The sequence below is a fragment of the Pristis pectinata genome, chromosome 26, assembly GCF_009764475.1.
Source record: "Pristis pectinata isolate sPriPec2 chromosome 26, sPriPec2.1.pri, whole genome shotgun sequence".
NCBI lineage: Eukaryota > Metazoa > Chordata > Chondrichthyes > Rhinopristiformes > Pristidae > Pristis > Pristis pectinata.
Genome location: NC_067430.1, coordinates 13318695 through 13337831, shown reverse-complemented (window position 1 = coordinate 13337831; position 19137 = coordinate 13318695). Strand labels below are relative to the sequence as shown.

Sequence of the window (19137 nt, the reverse complement as noted above, 5' to 3'; positions counted from 1 at the left end):
CAATCTTCCATTTTCATTTTTTTTATACGATCCAGTAAGTTCCAATTTCTAAGCAACATGCTTTACTGAACAACAAACTGATGCACTTGGCTATATCATGCTGGCAAAGGGTGACTCACCAATGACAATACAAAACCTTTTTATCTCTAGTTGTGCCATGAGATCTATTATGACTCATCTCCACAAACTAGTTTCTGTAAGATCACAGAAACGGAGCCACCCAGGTCAGAAAAGATTAATTACAGCATTCACCACGAACGCCTACACAAAGCTTCTGAATGAACTGCTCAAGACGCCATGGAAAGCCAGTGAGGTGGACACAACGTATTTGTGAACAACGTGCAAGGAATATGGTTTCCTGCCCCTGATATTTCAGTGATAAGTTCATAATTTCTTTACAAGTAATAAAATGAAGAAACCTTCCCAGTGCTTAAATTATGACACCAGAATTTCAAAAGAAGCTGTCCCACCCACAGCAATAAATGTGGAACCAACTCTGTGTGTTGATGAACTCATCACTAGTTAGATACTATTTATGAACTTCCAAGGTTCACCACACAAGCAACTGGCATTCGGGTGAGTTAGTGGAGGATGATTGTGAAACTGAACTCCAGGGAGCAATGAAAGACAGAAAGAAACACGCTTCAAAAAAATAATTTACAAATGTAGATCATCACAGAATCTCAAGTCATCTGATTGGCACAGTGATTTCTGATGTTCAGAGGCCAATGATTTCACCACAACATTTAGGGTTAATGGAGCTGTAAGTTTTTCCTCGGTTTATAGCTTGTGCTTTTACGGAGTGCTTGCTGCAGTGCCCTGGGTAATAACGTACTCTCAGCACGTCCCACGAGCTCCAGGGACCATTATCTGCTCAAACAGCAGCTCTCCTGGCCTTTGTGTCGCTTAATTTGCCGAATCCTTTACACAGTGGATTACGAATTGAAAAGGGGAGAAAGAAAGGTCTTGCAATTAGTGAGATCACAAAACAGTTGACAAAAGGCGAAAGGAGGGAGGAACACCACTAAAAGCAAGGAGGATGAAAAAAAAGCAGTGCAATGCAGCGTGAATCTTAAACCAACCTATCAGCCACAAGGCTAGAATCTAACCGAGAAGGAAAAACCCCTTTTCCTGTCTGATAATATCTGGTTTGAGAGAGTCAATTTCCTTTTCTATACAATTAAAGATTCCACCAAGCCCTTGAACCAGTGAATTGCCCAGTTTATCGGTGAGGACAGCACTATGCTCCAGGGCACTGCAGGATGGATCTCTGTCTCTCCATTTCGAGTACAGCCAGAGCCACAGCATCCCAGCAGTTCATCAGCAGTATGCCTCCAACCCTCGGACTCAGCAGGGTGCATTAATCCAGAACGGAAAGGCTGTGCCCTCCAGTCCTCTCAGAACTCTACTGAATACTGATCCATGTAGAAACTGCATCTGTGTGCCTGCCACTACTGAGCAGACACCCTTCTACAGAAGGTTATTAATTTGCTCAGCACGGCAGGAATTTTTCCCCCTGCACTGTCACATATCATGAGGTGGCACTTCCATTTCAGTGATGGAATACCTGCCACCAGCTCCACAGGGAAAGTGATGAATGAAACAGCTCTGGCTGTTTAGTGGATCAAACAAGCAGTATTTGTTCTTACCACCCCAGAACCTTTCCCAGTTTTTTCCCTTCTCCGCAGCTGGTGCTGAGTCACACAGGACATTTCCATGGAACCTGAACGCAACCTGCATTTATATAGTGTCTTTTATACAGCGAATAATCCCAAGGGAAGGCGGACCATTGGGATAAAATCTGATATTGAGGCACCCAAAGAGATTGTAGAGCAAATCACAAAAAAGGTTGGAGAAAGAGGTAGGGTCCTTGAGACGTGGAGGTCTTTGGCAATTTCAGAAGGTATAACAACTGCCTATGAAGGTGGTGTGGTGACAAAAACTGGCAGGTGTAAATGGCCAAAAATTTAAGGAGTCCAGCAACACTGGACAGTTAAGGGGCTCGGGAGATTACAAGAGAAAACCAAGAGGCAGGAAAACACGGATGAAAATGTTCAAAATGCTCAGCTGCATAAAAGTTGTGCTTTCACTCACATCGAAGGGGTCAGTGCAATCTTCCAAAATGTTTACCTGTTAATGTTTCAAACTGATTTTTCAATTTGCTCAGTTCTGATTCTATCAGAGAGAAATAATTAGATAGATTTACCAATGCAGGACCAGTCAGGGTGAAATATGATCCAGAATGTGAGAGGCAGGCTTAAAGTAAAAGAGCCAAGCCAAGCCTGGAGAGATAAGAGCTAGCAGGGCAGGTTCCATCCGGGTTCAGAAACATGTCAGGGAGCTTCTGACACAAAGTGACATTTCTATGCAGACACAAGTGGTTGGCATTCTGAGTGTAGGGAGATCCCACAAACAGCAATGAGAACTTAAATTGGCTATGAAGTGTGTTCAGAGTATCATGTTGATGTAAAAGGCATTGGATAAATACAATTTCTTTTTTCGTCTGTTTGGTGGTGATTTAGGTGGGCTGCCTAGTGAACAGAGAGGGTGCCAAGCAGATTGACAAGTCTGCTGCCAGGGCTGTAGAATTATAGGTATGAGGAGAGACTGCCTAGGCTGTGGCAGATATTCTTGGAACAAAGGAGACCATGGGAGTGTAACTGAGGTGTGAAAAGTAATGAGGGGCCTAGAAAGAATGAACAGAAATGGCAAAGAGATCAGTAAATATGGTATAGATTTAAGTTAATGAAAGGATTAAAGGGGAGCTGAGAAAAAAATTATTTCACTCAACGAGTTGGTCTGGAACTCACTGCCTGAAAGGTAGAAGCCCTCACCATAGCTAAAAGGTACCCGGATGAGCATTTGAAGACCCACGACGTGCAGGGCTAAGTAACAAGAGCTGAGATGTAGGACTAGCCTTAAGTCTATGATGGGCCAAATGGCCTCCTTCGCTCTCATAAATCCTTATGATTCCACAGTTCAAACAAAATGTTCCCCATGTGAGTTATCACATGGTATGTCTCAAATACAGTAACCTCAGGAAATTAAGGGAGGTCAAATGCAAGAGGAAAGTATACAAAAAATGGTAGGAGCCTTAGGAGCACTGACGTACAAAGGGGTCTTGGGTACAAATCCATAGCTCCTTGAAAATGACAACACAAGTGGAAAGGGTGGTAAAGAAGGCATACGGTATGCTTGCCTTCACTGGTTGGGGCATTGAGTATAAATGTTGGGAAGTCATGTTGCAGCTGTATGAAACTTTAGTTAGGCCACATTTGGAGTATTGTGTGTAGTTCTGTTTGTCACACTACGGGAAGGACATTGAGGCTTTGGAGAAGGTGCAGAAGAAGTTCACCAGGATGTTGCCTGGATTGGAGAATATTAGACATAAGGTGAGGTTGGACAAACTTGCATTGTTTTCTCTGGACTGTTGGAAGTTGAGGGGTGACCCAATTGAAGTATCTAAAGTTAAGAAAGGCACAGATAGGGTAGATTGTCTTTTAGGGAGATAGGGTAGAGTCTTTTTCCCAGTGTAGAAATGCCAAATATTAGAGGGCACAGGCTTAATGTAAGAGGGGGATAATTTAAAGGAGACTTTTGAGGCAAGTTTTTTTTTAAACAGAGATTGGTAGGTGCCTGGAACATGTGCCGGGGGAGTTGATCGAAGAAGATACAATTGCAACATTTAAGAGGCATTTAGACAGACACGTGAACAGGCAGGGAATAGAGGGATATAGACCATGTGCAGGCAGATGGGATTAGTTAGATTGGCATCATAGTTGGTGCAGACATGGTGGGCGAAAGGGCCTGTTCCTGTGCTGTACTGTTTCTATGTAAATGCAGATTCTAGGGATAAACTGTTGAGGGCAGGAACTACGTGTACTTACTGGGTGTAGTTTCTTGGTGTGAAGTCAAGGGTTGCAGTTCAGCACACTCTGCAGCTAAACCACAGTGGTAGGAAAGTGCATGCAAGGTCAAACCAATATTAGATTCAAGACCAATAACAGAACTTTGACAGGAACTGATGTCATGACAATGTTCTCCACAAAGATAGATCAACAGGGGTTTCTGAGTTTGATACTGGAGATAAAAGCCCCGCAGTGATAGGAAAATCTTCTGTTTATGTATCGTGCAATACAAGGCCTTGCCGATTAAGTCAATGCAGGACTGGTGGGTTCCTCAAAGCAGGGGCAGGACTTCACAGCTGAACACAGGGCATGAACACTGCATGACAATTTTTTGGTGTTTACCAGTGAGATGGGTACAAATCTCCCACTAGTAATTTTGGAGGGTTAAGAGGCCACACAGCAGCTGAACTTGCATGTCAGAGAAGAGAGGAAAGACTGACAACTCTGAGGCCAAGGGATATTATTAACATAATTTATAGTTGTGGAAGGAAAGATCTGTCAGTCCATAGTGTAGTGTAACACTACTACAGTGCCAGCAACCCGGGTTCAATTCTGGCCACTGTCGAGAAGAAGTTTGTACGTTCTCCCCGTGTCTGCGTGGGTTTCCTCCGGGTGCTCCGGCTTCCTCCCACATTCCAAAGATGTACAGGTTAGGAAGTTGTGGGCATGCTATGTTGGCACCGGAAGCGTGGCGACACTTGCGGGCTGCCCCCAGAACACTCTACGCAAAAGATGCATTTCACTGTATGTCTAGATGTACATGTGACTAATAAATATCTTATCAGACTGCTGGAGGGCTTCAAGTTTCAGAGGATCTGAACTCAGTTTCTTCATCTTGGGACCATGGGATCTTACCCTGCAGCAGGCCTGACATTACATTTCTGAATCTGTGCTTACATTAGGGCAAGGCGAATAATCCTGGCACCATTCTTGCAAAGCCCTAACTGAACAAGGGTCTAACAATGCAGTAATAATTGTTCATGTGTGCTCTACCTCCACTTTCAACCCAGAATGGTTACTACTACTGAACCAGCAGCAGACCAGGAGGGAGACAAAGCCAGAGAGATCGATAGATACAGTGTACTCTCGGCCACATTGAAGATAAAGCAGAAAGTCTTCTGAGGGATGAAAATGTGAAATGCTGGAGGCACTCAGCAGGTAAGCTGGCACCTTTGGAATGAGTAGCAGACCATCAATGCTGCATGATCTGTTGAGCATTCCCAGAATTTTTGTTTTCATTTATATTTTCCAGCATCTGCAATATTTGCTCGAGATTTACAAGGGGCTCTGGGCGACCCCTTGCATTGTGTTACCGTTCAACAATGAGAGAGGACGTGACCATGACTGCAAGCAAAAAGTCCTGCCTTCTAACATTGCTCCTGATTCAGAAGCTGTTAAAATGCAGATCTGCTCTCTGGTATGCATCAGTCTAGACATTATCATCACTACAACAAAAGGAAATCATCCAACCAGGCCATGCTCGTACTCGCTGAGGTCTTTATTATACCCTTGTAGAAATTGACTTGCTCATCAAGATCTGCCTGAGGGAAAAAATATGTTGGGATTAGTCTCTGCAATCATTGCTGTTTAGTTATTATCCATTCCTGGAACTGAATCAAAGAGTCCTTTCCTTTTTCTATTGCTCTTCTTACACATCTCATGCAGGCTCTATCCAGTTTATACAGGGTCCATGGTACAAAATCACCTTCAAATGATAACCTCAGTTAGACCATTGGAGAGACCGTGAATGGAAGACTATCACACTGCTACAGTGTGGGACAGTCTTCTGGTCAGGGCTGAGGCAAATGGTGATGTTAGAACATAAGGACCTCTACCCTGCACCAAACATGCTATACCTGACCTTGGAGCGCTAGATGGGCTTTGCAGAGGGAATGTTACTCTGCATCTACCTTGTACTATTTTTGAACTTGGAATGTTGGATAAGCGGTACAGGGAGATAGTTACTCTGCATCTAACCTGTGCTGTTTCACATCTGGGGTTCTGAAGTGTAGTGAGAAAGCATCATTCTGTAAGAACATAAGAAACAGAAGCAGAAGGAGGCCATTCAGCCCTTTTCTGCCTGCTCCACCGTTCATTAAGATCATGGCTGATCTCCTACTTCACTCCCACTTTCCAGCAAGTTCCCAGTAGCCCTTGATTCCCTGTTCAGTGGTGAATCTGATCTGCAAATTTTCAAGAGCAATATAGAGGGATCATTACTCTGCACAGAACCTACAATGTATCAGAACAGAGAAAGTTTGGCAACAAAGATGGGGCATTAAAGATGGGGAATTTTCCAGTATTCAGATTTCTCATCCTGAGAAGCACAGGATTCACAAATAGAGGGAAAATAATCCTTCCCCACCCCCCCACCTCTCCCCATTATAGTTTAATCCTCTCCTCCTCAGCTGAAGTGACTGTCTCCCTGCAACTGTCCCATTCTACAGTCGGTACTTTGGGCACATTACCCAGTGATAGCCCTCTGAGGGAGGACCCAGACATCTGGTATCACAGGTGACTGAGCAGCAACAGATGAGCTCGATTCTGCCCACACCTGTCATCCACACACCCCTGTTCTCCAGCGGGGCTATGGCTGATTTTCCTTCCTTTAAAGAGTCATAGATACAACAAATAAACAGGCCCTTTGGCCACTCCGACCATCAAGCACCCATTTACACTCATCCTACATTAATCCCATCTTTATTTTCCTCAAATTCTCATCAACTCCCCCCGGATTCTACCACTTAACTACACTAGGGGCAATTTACAGCGGCCAATTAACCTACCAACCCCCATTTCTTTGGGATGTGGGAGGAAACCGCCACACCCGGAGTAAACTCATGCAGTCATTGAGAGAACGTACAAACTCCACACAGACAGCACCCGAGGTCAGGATTGAACCTGGGTCTCTGATGCTGTGGGGCAGTGGCTCTTCTAGCTGTGCCACTTTGCCGCCCATCTGGGACAGGGGATCAAAGCTGCTGCACACCTCCCCCTCAACTAGTGACTGAAATAAACTCACTAAGTACAGAGCAAAGGAGGTCAGGAATCTTCAGATTGGAGCTGGATTGTTCAAGGGGTGATGTCAGGAAATACTTCTTCACAATTCGAATGGTGGAAATGTCCAGCTCTCTCCTCAAAGGATTAAAGTAAAGTTAAATGGTGAAAGGATACAGTTCAGCTATGCTCCACATAAATACCCTGTTGCTATACTGAGGTGTCTGTTACTTCACAGTTGTATATATTTCAGGCACAGTCATTACTTCTTGGGGGGCAAGGATGTAATCTGACCAAATTACATCCAATCGTAGAGCAGCTCCCATTGAACTGACATCTATGTCAGGGAAGCCATTAAGTGAACATGCATTGACCCAGCACCACTAGATGGTAATTGCTCTTTTAACGGAAAGCTGGGATATTATCCTGCTGTTGGTTTATATTTAGTAATGGTATAACACACACACACGCACACTGATGCGGTTCCACAGGGTGCCTGTGTTACAAAGCAATTTGACGCACAACTCGTATTTGATATACCCTACGCCAGAGAGAAAGAATTTAGACATCCAAGCAAGCAGGGGAAAAGTACAAGAGATGTAACACTGCCTTCTTGCAAGGAGGACATGGAACAGAATTTTAGATGAAGATCACCTGGAGATTCATCAGCAGACAATGAAAGAAATAATAAATAATAAAAATATGTGACTTCTATAATAACTTTGATCTCTTTTATGTTCACCAATTCCTTCTAGGTTTTCTGCTGTTTATTCATATTTTCCCAAAATTGTGTATTTTATAGACTTCCCACAACTGAAAGGAACGTTCTTTGTCTCATGTGACATTGATACAGGATGCCTGTTTTCCCAGGAGCCACACTGTGGAGGCTGTGGCTGTGGTAAGAACCACCTCCCCCATTGCCTGCCCAGTCCCAGAGCCCACAGGATGCCGAGTCTGGGTCTCACTTGGCATCTGACCCAGACAGTATCAGAATTGTTCTATTCTGATTACAGACCTGGGCACTGGACCACTAGACCCTCACCCCAGGCAACAGATTGGATCTGTGCATGGCAAAAGATCTGGTGGTTCTGCGACTGGCCTGTACCCATGCACCAGGGTCAGGTCTGGGCCAGTGCTTCTGGGTCCACACATCAGGTTAAGTCCTGGTTTGAACATCTGGGACCAGCCTGTGAACAACACACCAGCAACAGGACTGGACCTGAGCACCTGGGACCAGTCTGTACCCCCGCACCAGAGTTCACACACCTGGGACTGGCATCTACCCACACACCAGGGTCAGACCTCAGCCCACACATCTGGATCTGGCCTGTAACCAAGCACTTGGGACCAGCCTGTAACCGAGCACCTGGGACAGACCTTGGCTCACGCACATGGGCCCGGGTATGAGGACAGGCCATTTTTTCCAATAACTTCAATTTCAAAGGGCTCTTTCCAACAGCTGCTACAGGCATGATGACCTGGAAAATTGTTTGAGTACCACTGCTCTCTCAGGGCTCCCTCCCAGAATTTAATCTGGTTACATACAGGCACCTGCACATGAACTTCAGCGATTCCCAGACAGAGCTGACAGTGGTTCTGAGGGTGGACAGAGAGGAAATGTGTCCAGCTTCCAGACAAGAGGGGAATGGGAAATGGTTGTCCTCTGAGATTAAAGTGTGAACAGCTAGCTTTGTGAAAAAAAACACTTGGCTTCTATTTATTTATTGCCTGTGGAATTTAACAGTTACACTTCAGGGACATGTACATAATTTCATACAATGTCCCCTATTTCAGTTTGGCCCAATGGCCCAGAATAGCTTGCTCATTGAACCTATGCTGCTCCTAGGATACAATGGGGCTTGTTGTAGTCACACCCACAGGCTGTCCTTTATGGGGGGAATACAAGGTTGTCAACCCTAGAAACATTCCCACCACAAACCTGCTCACCAGTTTGAGCTTCCAATGACTCCCCAGCCAACCCCTGGACACTAACATCCTACCCACATCCCACACACCAGGCTGGGCTTCTGATCACCACCCCTATGCCTCCCCACAATCTTGCTTACAATTCAAAGCTCCTGATCACTCCTCAAACTCAAAGGCTGGGGTTGCTGATCAATACCCCATTCCCCACCATCCAACCCCCCCACTCTCAGCTCATCCTTCACCCACCAACAACCCTGCTCACAAGTTCAAATCCAGTCAGTCATTCACAAGGAGCACAACCTACCAAGGAAGGCTTCATGGCACACTTCCCCAGCAAGTATGTAAAACTCCATGTAGTGGATTATCACTGTAAAGCATCCTTGCCATCCTGCATCTGCTTTATACCAGAACACCTTCATGCATACATAAGAATATCTGGTCAAAGATTCTCCACATTATAACCTTACTTCCTTTGTGTCAGTGACAGTGCAGGCAATACCGCCCTGTAATTACTCAATGGAATTCAAAACTGTGTCCTGCCTACAATTAACAATAATTCAGAGATCAACCAATCTCTGGAAGACAGGTCAGAGCCCCTTAATATCCATTAACTAACAAAACTGGCCTTCTTTAACTGATCTGGGCAATGTGTGACTCCAATTCCTCACCAACATGTCTGACTTCTAGCTGCTCCTTAACTATCCTACCAAACCACACAATTGTACAACAACGAGCTTCTCAGAGCAACTAAGTAGGTTGTTGATTAGTTTTGCTGATTTCTGGAATGTGGTTAGATAGCACTTTCCAAGAAACTTGGTGTTGGTTTATTATTGTCACATGTACCAAAATACAGAGAAAAGTTTTTGTTAGCCTGCCATTCAGACAGATCATTCCATACATAAGTACATTGAGGTAGTAAAAAGGAAAACAGAATATAGTGTTACAGTTACAGAGAAAGTGCAGTGAAGGTAGACAAATAAAGTGCAAGGGCCATGACGAGGTAGATCGGGAGATCAAGAGTTCACCTTTTAGCGTATGAGAGGTCCATTCAAGAGTGGGAAAGAAGCTGTCCTTGAGCCTAGTGGTATGTGCTCTCAAGCTTTTGTATCTTCTGCCCGATGGGAGAGGGGAGAAGAGAATGGATTATGTTGGCTGCTTTCCTGAGGTAGTGTGAAGTGCAGACAGAGTCAATGGAGGGGATGCTGGTGTGTGTGATGGAATAGGACCACCACAGGAAGGTTGCTACCTTCTGCGGATCCCTCAGAAATCACAGAGGGTAGAGATGCAGGTGCAAACACCACTGGAATAACTAGTATGGGTGCAAAGTGTCACCCTCCTCTACAGAATGACAGTTGCCAAATCAAGACATGCAACCAACAGGGCAATGTGAACCACTACCAGAGAACTGAAGTCAATGGCTGTTGACCTATTCCCAACACTGGTATCATTCCTTCTAGACATCAAAAGGGAATCCCCCATCACACCCCCATCTCAATGGAGCAACAACAACATCATCTGTGACTCTTCAGAACCAGTAATGTCATAGAGTCATACAGCACAGAAATAGGCCCTTCGCCCAAACTGGTTCATGCTGACCAAGATGTTCATCCAAGCTAGTCCCATTTGCCAGCACTTGGCCCATAACCTTATAAACTTTTCCTATTCATGTACCTGTCTAATTATCTTTTAAAAGTTGTTATTGTACCTGCCTCAACCACTTCCTCTGGCAGTTCATTCCACATTCATACCACCTTCTGTGTAAAAAAAGTTGCCCCTCAAGTTCCTATTAAATCTTTCCCCTTTCACCTTAAACCTGTGTCCTCAAGTCCTGGCAACATCCTGGTAATCTTTTCTGTACTCTTTCCAGTTAATAACATCTTTCCTTTAGCAGGGTGACTAAAACTGAACACCATACTCCAAGTGCGGCCATGACCTCCCAACTTCTATACTCAATGCCCTGACTGATGAAGGCCAGCGTGCCAAAAGCCTTCTTCACCACCTTGTCTACCTGTGACTCCACTTTCAGGGAACCATGTACCTGAACTCCAAGGTTCCTCTGTTCTACAACACTCCTCATGGTCCTACCATTCATGGTGAAATTCCTACCTTGATTTGACTTTCTAAAGTGCAACACCTCACACTTATCTGAATTAAACTCCATTTGCCATTCCTTTGCCCACTTACTTAGCTGACCAAGATCCCTCTGTAAATTTTGATAACCTTCTTCACTGTCCACTATACCATCCATCTTCGGACCAAACACCTGGACCAAATCTTCCTTGCAATACCTGGACAACCGTAAACTGGATACAAACCAGGTATAGAACATATGCCTGAGAGAAACTCAACTCAAGTCTTTGGTGTGACAGCAACAGTAAAAGTAAATATTGAAATTCATTGTGCAAGGCTTCTTTCTCGGAGTATTCCCAGTGCACAGTGGGTACATTTACAAGGCCACACTAAGTTCCAAAACCTGCACATCACAATATAATTTGCTCCTACCATCATACAATGGGATCAAGGAATGGACAATTGATATTTGCCCTTTTAGTGACACCTGAATCCGCAGGATGAGTGAAAGAAACGTGGTGCATCCTCAGTCTGCTTCAAGAACAGCGCCTGACTATCTCTGCTGTTGCAAGATGTGCCAACATGAAGTTCAACTCTTTGTGTTTCTGTATCAGACGATCAGGCTGCTGTTGAGTTCTGTTTTAAAGTGTTCCTGTGGAATGCCTTGGCACATTTTGCCACATGATATAAGGGATGTGGTAGCTGCTGTTGAGCCTTTTGCCTCAGCTGTTGTAAATGGTCTGCTTTTTAAGCTGAGTCACCATCAGCATGGTCTTCTGAATATCAAGACCCCCAACCCACTGGAGACATAACTTGTTAGCTACAACATCATTTTAATAAAATCCTCTCTTCTCTAATAATTTTGCTGCTTTCTCCATCTGAACATGAGGGTGCCGGGAGATGAGGTTGCAGCTGCTGCTGACCCACCAAGCCGTTACCCCTAACGTTGTCAGGCTGAATCACCTTAGGGAGCTTCAGAGATGATACACATACATTGGCACTTTCCAACTTGGGTCTCTTGGACATAATATGATAAGATCCCTATAGGGTTTTTCCCCATCCTAGCCAAGGGCCACTGAACACAATTAGTGCTTTCTGCCAGCTCCCTTGAGATTGGAGATTAAGTCGGTCTTCTCCCAGCTCTACATGGCTGGGTTTGCTCTGGACAGTGCACTGAGCAGTAATGAGATTTTCATAAGCTGAATATTTAAGCAGAAGATTTATATATTTGGACTCAAAACATTAATCAATCTGCTGTAAAGATTCAACAGTAGCTCATGTATGAATTAGAGGTCGGCTCTGAGATAAATGGAGCCAATTACCATGAGGGTGGAAAACTCGTAAACATCTCTTTGTTCATAAAATATATCTGCACTGCAATGTGCTTTATATTAGTGTTAAAGCTGTACACAGTACAAATGACTCCTACACCCGATAGGACTCAGCATTTAGACGACCCAGTAATGTGCCAACCAATATTAAAGTATTACAGCTGCGGATAATTTTTCATGTGGTTGTAAATGCTACCAGCTCATTACCACAAGCTGTGTCAATGTACCAAGTTAAAGGTTAGTCATGCAAAGGTCATTTCAAAATTACTATGTCTTATGGCTCCTGCTTTAAGTCAGACAAATTTAATATCAACTTTCACATGAGCTTATCCTATTAATTCATAATTTTTTTATGAATGTGTTCACTATAAGAGAGGCATGATCTCTGGGGAGAGCTCCACCACTGAACGGTGGCAGTTAGATTACCTTATTTCTGTTGATGTTCTGTATTTCACTGTAGCTTTTCCTCCATAAGGAGAATAGGTCCGAACATTGGCCATAAAGATCACCGGTGCAGTGTTCGATTGGGAAATTTGGACTAATCCATTACTGGCTGTCACAGATCTTCCAAAGTTCTGTCCTTTCCTTCCTTCCCCCTTCCCTGGCTCTGTATTTCTTAAACCCCGTTGTCCTCCAACCTTTTCAAGTTCCAATGAAAGGTCATTGACCTGAATTATTAACCATGTTCCCTTCACAACAAGAGCTTCTCCACCATTTTCTGAAATTAGTTGTCTTCCATGTTACAGGTGATCCCAAGGGCAGGTTAATTTGATAGCATGGGTGTCTGCAGGGCAAACCAAGTTTGAACAGGGAACCTCCAACAGGAATTTTTCTGCTCATTTGCATTGGTAAAAGGTTCAACCTCTGCTTCAGGTGTGAGTAAGGGAAACCTTGCTCACTGTGATGGGCCATGTACTTCTTGCCACCACTTTGGGCCAAGTATTCCAACTACAGCCCCATTAACTGGAACTGAGACGATCCACATCTGGGTCTAGGCTTTGGAAATAAAACCAGAGAAGGTCCTGGAGTGTATATCCTTGAACTGAGGAGGCAGCTGAGATGTAGGACAAGACTGGGTCAGGACTGCAGATTTTTATCCCTTAAGTATGCTAGTTGGGAATAGTTACAGGGAAATAAGTGGGGAAATAGGACTGATGGGAATACTCTGAGAGCTGATGTAGACTTGATGGGCCAAATGGCCTCATTCTATGTTGTGAGGAAATAGGAAATATATGCAAGATGAGGAGGTTAGGTGAAGAATACCTTGGAATTAAACAGCTTCCCAAATTCCAAAGGAAGGAAAGCATGAGGAATTTTGAAGCCCCTATCATGGGACACTTTAAGGGATAACATGGTGGAACACTTGCAGTGACACTGACGGGGAATATCGTTCATTGAATAGCTGAGCTTCGGTTCAAGTCCTGCGTGTGACTGTTATGCTTATCCATGACAGGGGGAAACGTATCTCACTGGTGCCTGCCAACTTCCCAACCCATAATACAATTAGATTCTGTGGACTAAAGCATCTCACTATCAGATTTAATTGCTGACAAATTAGTTGGTTAAGATGTCAATTTTTATTTGGACAAATGGATGAACTAGCTCGATATAATTAAGTAAATCATCACATGGTCTTTGAGTGGAAGACTGCCTGGATATTCTGCAGACAGTCCTTGGCCAACATACAGGAGTAAAAATCTTCTCCTACGTGGCTTGTTCCCAGCTGTCAGTTTGCATGAGGAAGGTTCAGACAGGAACCATTCAGCTATCATTTTAGGTCAGTGATTCCAGCATCCAGAAGCAGGAAGAAGTCAATGGAGAGTGCTCCAAGCCTTTAAGAATGTAATCTATATAACATCTAAGAATTACTGGCCTGTAGAATTTCTCTCCCTATTGAAGTCAAGCTCAAACTGTTACTTTTGATCATTATGCTTCAGATTCAACCCACATGACCAATACAATAAACTTCTCTTGAGTAGGTTTGCATTTCTTCTGAAGGTAATTGGACAGAAAGAAAGGTGGTTGGATTCATGTCTATCTAGTCTGCCTTGCCACATACAAAAAAGAAAAAAAAATCTATTTGTAAGGCAAGTTATCACATCACTCTATGACGTCTGATGCTGCTTCATATATAACTAAACCCCTTCAAGTACAATTGCTTTGTTTTAAAGATATCAGGGCAGCCATTTTGTGCATGGTAATGTCCCCCAAATAACATAAAGATAAATGAACAATTAATCTATTTGAATAGGATGCCAGAGCTTATGCTTAAGGTGACTAATGATCACAAATGTGGACTCTATTTAATATTTCATCCAAAGTATGGCACCTCCAGCAATGCAACACTACCTCAGAATCATTATGAATTGACGGTCTAAAGTATGTGCCCCTGTCGTGGCTTTCTACAACAAAGGAAGATGTAGCCGGCTGACTGAAGTTGAAAAAACAAGAGTCTGGATTGATCACTAGCTGGTGAAACACAAAGAGAAATCAATACTATGCATGGGATTGTGACTGAACTATAGCAGGGATGAGGTGAAGACTAATGAGAAAGAAAATTGAAAAAGAAGAATAAATGCGTTGGATAAAAGCATTTCTATCATGATTCTAACCATGTATCTGGGAAGGTGCCAAGTCTGTGTAATATTAGCTGAATTCACCCAAGATAACTGCTGCAACTGGCAGTGGCTATAGGCTGCTAGAGCGGAGGGAAAAAGTAAGGTCAGTCAGGGTTGCGGTTTCCAATCACTAGCTGTTGGTTGCATGTCGTACGAGGTAAGGATAGGTTGGCAACTGATTAGAATGCCCTTTACAGTCTGCTAACACTCACTGCCAAGGCTGACAAGTGGCAAAGACAGCAGAGTCGTAGGAGGAACCCTAGTCTGTTGGCATCTCTCAGTGGAGTGGCATTGACAAGAATCAAAAATAAAAATCTAAAGCAAGTACCAGTGCACATTTGAATCTGACCTCTGTCAGTGCTACGCAACAGCAAAGGATAGGCCTTCCAGGCATTTGGGCAACGTGAAGGGAAAGAGACACCCAAACAGTCTTGGTGCAGAAGTGAATTGCTTTCCCACAGCTCTAGAAGCTTACAAATACCTGCAATGTCTCACCCACCAGCTGCCCTTGTTTGTCCAGAACAATCTCTGCACTTTATCCTCTTTCCCTTCCTCACAGCCATTGCCCCGTTTCTAGGAAAACCAATGGATTTCTGCACAAGAATTAGTAGCGGCTCTTGTATTTCTAACATCCATTACATGTTCTCCCCAGATTACAAACGCCCTACTTATGTACAGCTCGTGCATACGAACAAGCGTTTGGGAGACTGGTGGGGTGGATTTGCCAGCTGCTGCAGGTACCTCCTGCCACGTGGGAACTTGGTTCTCAGCTGCAATTCTGACTTGCAGACTGTTTGGGTTATGAACAGTTCACAGGAACAGAACCCGAACAGAACCTGTTGGGATGACCTGTAATGGAAATCCTATAAGTGGGAATATTTTCTCTATGTCTGCCCTACTGAATATTTTTATAATATTAAACAGCAGGCATCCTCCAAGCCTTTGGCCAGGACACTGCCGTCATATCTTTAACATCCACCTAAAGAAGTAAACAGGACATATGATGTCAGTTTTAGACATTGCAGCACTCTGGGGTGGAATGTTTCATGTTTCTGTTATGCGGAGAGACTGGATAGGCTGGATTTGTTTTTTTGGAGGAGAGTGAGGGGGGATTTGATGGAGGAACACACAATTATGAGAGCCATATATATGGTAAAACCTTTTCCCCATGGCAGAGGTGACTAAAACCATAAGGCACAGATTTAAAAGTGTGAAGTAAGAGGTTTACAGGGGATCCGAGGAAGAATATTTTCACCCAGAGTTTGGCTGCAGTCTGGAACACACTGCCTAAGAAGGTGGTGGAGGCAGGTACGAAGTATCTAGACAAGCACGTGAATCTCCAGGCATGGTAAGCTACAAACCAAGTGCTTGTAAGTGGGATTAGTACAAATAGCAACAAACAAGATGCTGTAGGAACTCATGGGGTCAGGCAGCATCAATGGAAGGAAATGGGCAGTTTATGTTTTGGGTCGAGACCCTTCATGCAGTCCAGATGTCCTTCAAGCCCTGTTTATCATAACTGGTTTGAAATAATGCAGAGGAGAAGAAAGGTTCCTCAACTAGTTTACAGTGAACTCAATATACCTCAGTGTGCACAACGCCCTGTTGTTGCTGGTTTTCTCGTTCACTGAGTTCTTGTTGCAGTTTCTTGCACTGCATTTCCTTCTCCTTCTTTGCAGCTTTCTGCTGTTCCAGCTTCTCCTTGCAGGCCCTACGAGAGATTGTAACATTCAGAAATAAGGAAATTGCACAGGAGATCAGGCGATAACTGACCTGGTACAGTGGGCTGTTTCTGTAAGCCTCTGTAGTGAGCTCTGCAATTATACTGCACAGTGAGGCAGCCATATGGGTCTCCTCCTGTCCAGCCTCTCTGTATAGTAATGTATGAGCCTGCAAAGGGTGACCAGATACCCCGATAACATCAGAGTTGTTCAGAAATGAAGTCCACAGAATCACAGAAAATTATGACACAGAAAGGGCCATTCAGCCCATCACGTTTATACTTGCCAAAAATGGGCTTTAACTTTATCTCCTTTCCCAGCTCTCTGTCCACAGCCGTGCAGCTTACAGCTCTTCAACGGCTCAACCAGGTAGGTTTTAAGCGTGTCAAGGGCAGTGAATTTCAGAACCTAAGACACAAGAGCCCGCAGATGCTGTCCAGATGAAGGGTCTCGACCCAAAACATCAACTGTCCATTTCCCTCCACAGATGCTGCCTGACCTGCTGAGTGCCTCGAGCAGTTTGGTTTATTGCTCCAGAACCTGAGACCCCCACCACTCATTAAGAGAATTATTTTTCCTCACCTTCCCTCTAATTACTTAAAACAATGACCCCAAGCAATTGACTCCACTGCTAGAAAATAGGACTTGTCTGTTTACTTATTTATTACAATAAAGGGGAAGGCCATTTGGCCCATTAGGTCTAATCCAGCTCAGAGCAGAGCAATCCCATCAGTCCCATTCTCCCTTTCCTTACTCCCTGGTAGTCCTGCTACCTCATTGCTCACATTTCCCACTCATATTTCCTTATGACAGAGAAAGAGGCCATGTGGCCCACCGAGTCCATGCTGCCTCTCAGAAGGATCGCATTCCCTTACTCATGTCTCTTTACCAGCCACACTACACCAGGGGCAATTTACAGGAGGCAATTCAGCTAACAACCAGCACATCTTTGGCATTTGGGAGGAAACAAGAGCACCTGAGGGAAATGAATGCAGTCTCCGGAAGAACGTGCAGACTCCACACAGACAGCACCAGAAGCCAGGATTGAACCCAGAGCACTGAAGCTATGAGGCATCAGCTCTACCTGTGTGCTACTGTGTCGCTCTCTCTCATATGTCCACAAACTCCTCTTTAACTCTTTTTGCCACTTATCTACAGAGCGGGGTAATTTCAAGTAGCCAATCAACCAATCAGCACATCTTTGGGGATGTGGGAGGAGACCAGAGTACTCAATGGAAACCTATGCAGTCACAGGAAGAAGGTGCAAACTTCAGACCCTCATTTTTCTTTGACTGGCATTATTTTTTTCACTCTGGGGGTCAGGATCAAACCCAGATCCCTGGAATTGTAAGACAACAACACTAACTACTTTCCCACAAAGTTGCCTACCCTGTCTAGGTCCTTCTTAATTTTATATGCTACATTTACATCTCCCTTCAGTCCCCTTTGCCCCTGCTCCTGATCAAGATCCTGTTGGGATGTTATTTGTCCCAATTTTTCACACGTGCTCGGTGGTCACTTACGGTGACCAGAGAATAATGAAAGTTTGTGTATTGCTTTCATTATATTGAGAAATTGTGTTTAGTGTAATGTAACTGGGAGCACGTTACAGCACAGAAGAACTGTTACTTCTGGGTTGCAATGCTGACTGGTTCAATGTGGGGTTGCCTGCAATACAGCTGCAGCCTCCACTTCCACCAATCCTCACCATGGGGAGTATTAGTTGGGTCCTTTCTCCCGTCAGTCTGGTCACCCTAAGCCTACATCCATTATTTGTTCTCAAACCCACAGAAGCTCTAAACATTATAACCAAATAAAGAGCTCTTAAAAATAAAATTTAGCAGCAACTTAAGTGAACTTCAAAAGTAGATACTGGGAGATAGGGTGACATGTATTACCTAATGGATGATGGGAGATCATATAACACTCACTCTCCAATGAAAGATATGAGATAGTTTAATAGTCATTACACAAAGGATGATGGAAGATGGATGGTGCAGTATTCATTACCTAATGTATGATGGCAAATAGTGCAACAGTTCCCATTCAACTGGTGATGGGACATCGTGTAACATTCACTCTGCGATGGATGTTGGGACATAGTAAACATTTCCTCTCCAACAGATGACGGGAGACATCGCAAAATTCACTCTTCAGTGGAAGAGGGAAGATGGTGTCATATTCACTCTCCAATGGATGATGGGAGATGGTGTAAAGGAACTTCAGAATTACAAAATCATAAAATTACACGAAATCATTACATTAGAAATAATTACAGGCACCTCAGAAGGATCCTCCCTTCCAAATGACTGAATTGTGAGAAATATGAAGTTGACTTTTTCCAGTTGTTGCTTATCTGTGAAATTCTGAAATAATAAAGACTTGCAGATCACCCTTGGCAATGCTCGTGAAAAGTTGGACGATAAACTGATTACTGAGCATTGGAGGTTAATACCACATAATGCACATTGAATTACTCTGCTACTAATTAACCTATTTTCCTGTCTAACCATTTAACTAATAGTTATAATCTGCCATTCACTATGAGTGGGTGGCTAAAGCAAAT

At 43.9% G+C, this 19137-nt stretch overlaps 1 protein-coding gene across 1 annotated transcript in view; it reads right to left on the bottom strand.

Annotated features, from left to right (window-relative positions):
• The window catches only part of fhad1 (forkhead-associated (FHA) phosphopeptide binding domain 1), a 98907-nt gene that overhangs the window by 33350 nt on the left and 46420 nt on the right, over window positions 1-19137 (bottom strand). The window contains exon 23 of the mRNA XM_052038982.1: window positions 16435-16561. Coding sequence (XP_051894942.1) covers window positions 16435-16561 — 127 coding nt within the window. The remainder of the gene's footprint in view (window positions 1-16434; window positions 16562-19137) is intronic.